This window comes from Mirounga leonina, unplaced genomic scaffold (assembly GCF_011800145.1).
Source record: "Mirounga leonina isolate KUSES-001 unplaced genomic scaffold, KU_Mleo_1.0 Mir_173, whole genome shotgun sequence".
NCBI classification, from domain to species: domain Eukaryota; kingdom Metazoa; phylum Chordata; class Mammalia; order Carnivora; family Phocidae; genus Mirounga; species Mirounga leonina.
Window position 1 is genome coordinate 30,558,566 of NW_023270447.1, and position 8,685 is coordinate 30,567,250.

At 37.6% G+C, this 8,685-nt stretch overlaps 1 protein-coding gene across 6 annotated transcripts in view; it reads left to right on the forward strand.

The window, feature by feature from the left end:
- The window catches only part of ZZZ3 (zinc finger ZZ-type containing 3), a 107,511-nt gene extending 101,301 nt beyond the window's left edge, over window positions 1-6,210 (forward strand). For all 6 annotated transcript variants that reach the window (XM_035018236.1, XM_035018240.1, XM_035018238.1 and 3 more), the window contains 2 exons: window positions 2,546-2,646; window positions 2,946-6,210. In XM_035018236.1, coding sequence (XP_034874127.1) covers window positions 2,546-2,646; window positions 2,946-3,090 — 246 coding nt within the window. In that variant the 3' untranslated portion in view covers window positions 3,091-6,210. The remainder of the gene's footprint in view (window positions 1-2,545; window positions 2,647-2,945) is intronic.
- The last annotated feature ends 2,475 nt before the right edge of the window (window positions 6,211-8,685 follow it).

Below are 8,685 nucleotides of genomic sequence, written 5' to 3' on the forward strand. Positions count from 1 at the left end.
TGCTGAGGAGTTTAAACTTTCCTTAAAGGTTGGGGAATCATTGAAGGAGTTTAAGCAGAGAGTAATATGAAATCTGCACTATAGAAAAATCATTCCTATTATTTATACTATTAGTATTGATAATCTTTGGGAAGGCAGGGGGGTTAGAGTGGATAATTTCTGAATACTATATTGTTAAATTCTATAAACAGTAATGTATTCATGTATGTTATTTATGTAATTGAAAAAAAAATTAAGTGGTGGAGAAGAAGATCATTCTGGACTTAGTATGGAGAATGGATAAGAAGAAGTCAAGGCTGGAGGCAGGGAGACTGGTTAGAGACTCTTTTGGTAATTTAGACAAAAGATGAGAATGTTCCAGGCTTGATTGGTGGCTGTGGAAATCGAGAGAGATTGACAAGTTTGAGAACACTTTGGGCTTTAGAATTGATTGTATTTGGTGAGATTGGAGGAAGCATTTCTAAAATGAGACCAGGAACTATATAGAGTTGCTGGTAGTGGTTACATAAACATAGTGATATGTGCTGTGACTGATACACAGAAACTTAAAATTATTATACCTCTGAGCCTCTAGTATGGCCATTAGCCAGACTCTATTAAATGATTTTTCCTCCTGGTCTTTCCATAACCCTGCTTCTCCATTAGAAATTTTCCCAGTTGTTACCTCTGGCCTTTCCAGAGGAAACGCTCCACTTCTCAAAATTTTGCTGTAAGACCCCAGCTGTGGCTTGTTTACTAATCTGTCGGCCACTCTAGTTGGCCTGATGATCAAAGAAACTAGAAATAAGATTTATTTCCAAAATCACCCAGGAGAGACTGAAGGCTACCAGGATGCCACCACATTGGGAAGAAGCTAGATCTGCCTTTTCTTTATGATGGGCATTGGTTATTAGGATCCTTCAGGCTTTGGAGAGTAATTCGATAAGATAAAAGTGTAGAGATAGAGAGGATTTGTGTTTACCTGGGTTCACTTAGTGATAGCTTGTTCAGTAGTTCTGTAATTTATTTGTATAGTTTTAACTGTGGTATTGAGTCAGTGGTTTTCAATCACAGTCGTCATACACTGGTCTGAGGTCCGTTTAAGGTAAACAGTTATTACTAATCAAGTGTCCAAATTTGCAGGTGATTACTTAAAATTTTGAAAAGTGAATTAAAGAGTACACTTCTCATGATGAGCACTGAATAATGTACAGAATTGTTGTATCACTATGTTGTATACCTGAAACTAACAAAACACTTGTATGTAACTATACTGGAATTAAAATAAAAAAATTCCAAAAAGTAAATTAAAGCATATTCAAGGTTATCCCTAGTTTATTATAATGTACCTCTCACCCACCTGTACTTCCATCTTGAACGGATGGAATTTCAGCTAGTTTGCTAGAAATTGTATCTGACTTACAACGATTTTCGTGTTACACTGCTGTCTAGTGCATGGGGAGAGGAGAGGATGTTTTTGTGCACATTGTGTGTTTCCCATCAGGAAAAAAAGGTTTTGGAACAATGTGTGTAGCTTTTTAAAATTTTTTATTTATTTTATTTATTTATTTTTTTAAAGATTTTATTTATTTATTTGACAGAGAGAGGCACAGCAAGAGAAGGAACACAAGTGGGGGTAGTGGGAGAGGGAGAAGCAGGCTTCCCACAGAGCAGGGACCCCGATGCGGGCTTGATCCCAGGACCCTGGGATCATGACCTGAGCCGAAGGCAGATGCTTAACGACTGAGCCACCCAGGCGCCCCTAATTATATTACTTTAGATGGAATTATATGACTTCAAATGTAACTTTTCAATTTTCCCTGAATTTTATATTTAAATTTATTTTCTGAATATCCAGAAAGGTTGAAAGAATAATACAATATGAACACTTGTATATTCATTCTCTTGATTTAACAATTGTTCCTATTTTGCCATATTTGCTTCATATAACTATTTGTGAGTATGTGTATTTTTTTCTGAATGCCTTGAAAATTAGCTGCAGACATTGTGATATTCACCATAAATGTTTATATAGTCACAATATTATCAACACATTTAAGAGAATTAAATATGTATAATGAAAATAATAACCAAGTTATTTTCAGATTTTTCTAATTGTCCACAAATGATTTTTATTGTTTATTTTTTTTAAAGATTTCATTTATTTGAGAGAGAACGAGAGAGAGCATGAATGGGGTGGGGAGGGGAAGGGCAGAGGGAGAGGGAGAAGCAGGCTTCCCACGGAGCAGGGAGCCTGACGCGGGGCCCGATCCCAGGAGCCTGGGATCGTGACCTGAGCCGAAGGCAGACGCTTAACCATCTGAGCCACCCAGGCGTCCCTCTTTCTTTTTTTTAAAGATTTTTAAATTTATTTGACACAGAGAGATTGGCAGGGGGAGTGGGAGAGGGAGAAGCAGGCTTCCCGCAGAGCAGGGAGCCCGATGTGAGGCTCGATCCCAGGACCCTGGGACCATGACCTGAGCGAAGGCAGACGCTTAGCGACTAAGCCACCCAGGCGCCCCCAATGTGTGTAGCTTAATATTTTTTCTCTCTGAAACTTCTCCAGTGTGATAACTGTGGCATAGAACCTATCCAGGGTGTTCGGTGGCACTGCCAGGATTGTCCTCCAGAAATGTCATTGGATTTCTGTGATTCTTGTTCAGACTGGTAAGTGTTTTCTTCATTGTAGGTCTCACATTTGACAAGTGAAGAGCTTCATAGCCACTAGTGAATTTGATTTCCAAACTACTTAGAGAATGACCACACTTAGTGAATTAAACTTTGTTGTTCTAGGCAATTAAGAACTTTTAATTATACCACATCTCAAGTAACTTCCCATTAGAGATTTTGATAGATTAATGGATTTGAATAGGTAGAGCTGTGAGGAAGTTTTGTAATGTCTAGACAAAAATGCATCCAATGCCATGTAATGATATGTGTGTGTGTGTGTGTGTTTTTCTTTGCAGCCTACATGAAACAGATATTCACAAGGAAGATCACCAGTTAGAACCTGTTTATAGGTCAGAGACATTCTTAGACAGAGACTACTGTGTGTCACAGGGCACCAGTTATAATTACCTTGACCCAAACTACTTTCCAGCAAACAGATGACATGGAAGAGAACATCATATACTAGTCCTCTTCAACACATAGCAATGGTATCATTGTGAATTATGTGCACAGTTTGGAAAGATTCTCTGCTTTCCCTGAAATGACACTCACAGCATGACAGCTTCCTGAGTGTTCTCGTCAAGTCCAGCTCTGCACCGTTGTGGCTCTAGATCAGTGTTCAGCAGCTGAACATTCCTGGTGAGCAAAGGGTTTCCCTGGTGAATTTCTCACCACCACCCTAAAGCCTTTTAGGTGGTGATCTTAAATGGGTGAGATGGAAACGAGAGCACACGTTGAAGAGAGTAAATTCCAAAGGTTTCAAAGAACTCGGTCATAAATAGGATAATGAGAAGACAAAGTATTTATCTTAAAACAGTTTAGTAGCTTTCAGTTTTGTGAAAATAGTTTTCGGCACAGAAGCTGACTTCTTAGACAAAGTTTTAACCAATGATGGTATTTGCTTCTAGGATACACACTTAAAAAGAACTCACTGTCCCAGTGGTGGCCACTGATGGCCTTTAGTAAATCGGAGCTGCTTAACCATATTGATGTCTAATTTCTTTTAACCACAATGAACTGTCCTTCTTACCAACAGCGAAGCACTACAGGAGGCCGCTGTGGCATTGCTTCCTTGACCAGCTCATGGTGTGTGAATGTTATACAATTGTCACTCAGATATATTTTTTAAATGTAATGTTATATAAGATGATCATGTGATGTGTACAAACTATGGTGAAAAGTGCCAGTGGTAGTAACTGTGTAAAGTCTCTAATTCACAACATTAATTCCTTTAAAATACACAGCCTTCTGCCTCTGTATTTGGAGTTGTCAGTGCAACTCATCAAAGAAAACTGCCTAATATAAAAATCATATATATGGTAATAATTTCCCTCTTTTGTAGTCTGCACAAGATCCATAAAAGATTGTATTTTTATTACTATTTAAACAAGTGATTAAATTTAGTCTGCGCAGTGAGCAAGAGTTCACATGCATTCTTTTATACTGCTGGATTTTGTTGTGCATCATTTAAAACATTTTGTATGTTTCTTCTTATCTGTGTATACAGTATGTTCTTGAATAATGTTCATTTGTCAGGAGAACTGTGAGAAATAAACTATGTGGATACTGTCTGTTTATATTATAGAATGCTTGTTGTGAGTTCCTTTTGGTTAGATTTTGGAGTTTTTTTTTACTAGTGTTAAAACAAAAAAGAAATTCTTTTTAAGGGGTTGCTTTACCTTTTTGTCCTTTAAAAAAAGAGTAAGGACTATAGTATTATGGAAATGGGTTGAATGTGAGAAGCTCTGGAAAGGTGGTTATGTTTTCGCTCAGTGTGTGCTGAGACACTAAATTAAACTGGGTTACAAAAAGAACACACACCATGGTTAAAGAAGAATGCTATTATTAATGCCCAGATGTGAAAACTATACTTAGGCTGAAAAATTTTATTCTTTTGGATCAAAGTAAGCCCCCCCTCATGTGTTTAAACAGATGGTTTTTGAAGATCACTGTATGCACTGACAATTATTATTGACTATTGGAAGAGATGAATAAATATTCTAAGATTAAATATTAATACTTACTTTAGTTTTAGAGTTTTTTCCAATTTTAAATCAAGGGGACATTATTTACTAGTCCTTCAATATTTGTTGTGAGGTACTAAAATCATACCTTGAATTTTTTTAACTGAAAAAAGTAATATAATATTTTAAATATAGAAATATGAGGGTTTGAAAATAATATATTGATTAAAGATTACTGATGATGCTGATAAAATATATTGCATCAGAACAGGAAGTGGACTTAACCTCTCACCCTGGAATTATTAGTTGGGAGAAGAGGGAATTGTTAACATGGGGGCATTCTGATATTAAATGTTAAGTGAATATGCCAGGAGTTCTGCCTTCAATTTGCAGCAAGACTGCAGCACTTGATGGAAACTTGTGTTTTATAGAAATAATACCAATTGGTTTTGGAGAGCCATTCAGGTCCATTCAAAAAGTCCCATAAAGTATAAAGTATGTTTTGGAAGAGGGCTGTGTATGATACAGTTCTCATCTAAACAATACACAAAATCTACTTAAATGTATTTTTCAAGGGCAGAGATTTTGAAAATTTTGAGTGGCAAAGAGCATTACTTTCCGCTTGAGTAAAGATCTGTTTATTTTGCATTTTCAGCTCCAAGCATATAGTCCTCCTGGCTTTTAAATGCTCTAGAGGGCATAGTAGTAGTAATGTGTTGTTGTCATTTTAATTGGCGGACTGGAAGAATGGGCAAGGCTGTCTTTTGCAAGTAGTCCTTTCATCTCCTATAAGGAAGTATGGCCTTTAACAGACAACATAGACTGAGTTGTTAAAAGCATTGTATATTAAGTGGTATTTAGTAGGTCAGATGTATTTCCTGAGATATGTTCAAGTTATTTGCTAAGAACTGAAGGAACTTTGAATGACACCTAAAACCACTGCTCTAAGGTTTAGGCAGAAGAGGTTTTGATTGGTGTGGTGTGCACTAATAATAATAGCAAATACTAATGAAGTGCTTACTATGTGCCAAGCAAGCATATGATAGCAGATTTAATTCTCACCACCTTAGGAGAAAGGTGTGTTGATTATCCTGTTTTCATATGAGGAGATCTAGCCAGAGAGGTTAAATAACTTGCTCGGGGTCATATAGTTAGTAAAGTTTAACCTAAACAGATTGCTCCAGAGTCACTACCCAATTTCTGGAGCAAGAATATTCCCTTTGTGTCAGGCGTCACTAAGGTATTGCAGGTGGAAGTGCGCAGGGGTTGCTTTTCAGTCTTTTTTTCTGGTGTGGTGTGGCTCCTAGAGTTACAAACCTTAGCACAGAATAGAGAAGCAGATCTGTGGATGGGGGAAAAGCACTGAAATCGTCGGCCATGGTGAATTAGAAAACCACACATACATAGAATTTACATATTCTGATTTGACAGCAAACATGTGATCATGAGGCTTTAGGCAAAGTCTCCTGTCTGAGACGATTTGTTTCCATGCATGTTTGGTGCCTCTCACTTAACCTAATAGTATGCCTTATCCAGTTCCCCTTTTGTTTAAATTACATTACAGAACAATTATATACTGAGATATGAAGAACTTTTTTTTTTTTAAGAAAATAGTATATCACAGGTGGTAAGGATAAATACTGTTTTGTGAAATTCCTTTTTTAGTTGTAACTGTGGCATGCTGTGTAAACTGTGTTTTTTTAATGTGGGTAACAGAGTTTGAAAGCCGTTGCTCTAGGTGTACTGGAAGTCTCCAAATAACAGGTAGTTTTTTTCCCCACAAAGATTATGGAGGCATTGTCATTTTTAGGTTATTAAGGGTCTTTATTTCTTAACTTTATGAAATACGCTTCTGTTGATATGATCCCCCCCATGACTTTTTTTTTTTTTTTAAACTTCTCATGTAGCCGATTAAATGGGTTTTTGAGAGTGGTATCACATTTAGCTCCATGAGGACAGAGACCATCCATGTCTGTCTGTATCCCTATGGCCTGCCTAGCTCTTGTAGATTTTCAGTAAATATTTATTGGTAGTATGATCGGTGTTTCCATGACTTACATTTTTTCTCCAGGAAGGTAGGAGAGAGAGACCACTTATGTCTGAGTGTGTCTGTGAGTGCCCATGTGGGGCCCTTAGAGGGCCTGCCTCAGAGGATCTTTCCAGGGCTCTGAGAGGACTGAAGAATTGCATCCTATCTCTTCTGGAGGATGTGGTTCAACCTTGGGCGACTGAGATTATACTTCTCTCTGGATCCCCAGCTAGGCCATATATCTTGATTCTCTGCCATGTTTTTAGAGTGAAAGGACACTAGAGTGGATATTCTGGGTCCCAGTCCCAATTGTGAGGCGCACTCAATAAATGTTGACTAAAAACCACCTTTTATTGAACAGTAGGAACTAGTAAATGATATAGAGGTATAATTAACTTGTTTAATCCTCACAACTCCTCTATGAGGGTGCTTATTATTATGATCTCTATAGGGAAGTAACAAAGGTTCAGAGGATTTAAATGTTAGCTCTCAAAAATTGCTATGCTTTGCCCTTATAGAGCTTATAGTCTAATGCAGCAGAATAGCAGTAAACAAGTACATGTGAAATACTACGTAAAGTTAAGCAGAGATAAATGCTGTGAAGAAAAATAACGGTTAAAGAAAAATGATGGAAGAATGGAGACCCGTCTGTCATTTTTAGATGGAATAATCAAAGAATGTCTTGATGACGAGTGTAAATTTGAACAGAGACCTGGACGGAGTGAAGGAATTAGCTTATGGATAACCTGGTGGAAGGGGCAGAAGGATAGCAACAAGGGTCCTGATGGAGCAAAGAGCTTGGCTTGTTTAGGCAACATTAAGAGGGCCAGGTAGCTTGAGCCAAATGAGCAAGAGGAGAGTATAGTTGATGGGGTGATACAAAGTTACAGGGCCAGAGCGGGTGAGGCCTTGAATGTGGACCACTGTAAAGGAGTTTGGATCGTGTTCTGATGTCTTATTTCCATACACACAAGGTCTTTTGCTAGGCAAACACCTCTGAGATCCTTTCCTGCTTTAAAATCCTGTGACTTTAAAGTAGTGATGTTATTTCAAGCCATCCACATCAGTAACATGTTTTAGCAATCTATTGCATCTCTAGATACTCTTCAGGGGCAAAGCCATTTACCCCTGCTGGTTGGTTGGTTGGTTTTTTTTTTTCAAGTGGGCAGCCAGCTACAGCCATAAAAGCCATGGCTGGCCCTGTCTGCTGCCCTGCCATCTCATTTCCCTTCCTGAAGCTGTCAGAGCTGTGGTAGGCATGGACTGTGTTTGCCAGTATGTGGTATGTGTTTAAAGAATGTTAATCCCTACAAAGAGTCATTTTGTGTTTTTGGCATAAGTGATAATTTTCATCCTCTAACTCTCTCATTTGCTGAAATGCTCCTTGTGCCCCCTTATAGAGAGTGTGACAGCTGGGCTAGTAATGAAGCATTTGACAACTGTGTGAGTTGTAGGAACATGCCCCTTTTTGTAATAGAGGCATAATTGTAACCAAAGAAGCTTAATTTTTTCTTTAGCAAACACGGACATTTCTGTTTAAGAATGACTGCTAGAGCAAAAGGAAATACAAAAATTACCATGTATCATGAGTACACTGAGAATTCTCTCTGTAATAGCTCAAAACTGATCTATGGCCAAAATTAAAACCATATGAGCATATCCTAAATTTCAACTATTACTGTCTTTGCTTCTAATTCTGTTTGGAATAAGGCTTCAAGTGCTTTCCAGAATGATGTGAGTTACAAATAAATAGAAAAAGAGTTTTGTTGTGTTCCATTTATTTTATTTGTACATATCCATTTCAAAAGAAAAAAAATGACTTTAAAAATACAGTTCTGTCCCAGAATTGGATCCTTATCAGCACAACCATTGAAGGGGAAAAAAGTCATGCAAACTGAAACTATGGTCTTTTATAGTGACTGAATGGAAGATGCAATTATTCCAGTAGAATATATAAGAAGCTCTGATTTGGCAACTGATAGCACAAAAGAGAACCCAAACTTCACTGGTTTGAAGCAAGGAAAACACAGTTTTACATATGGA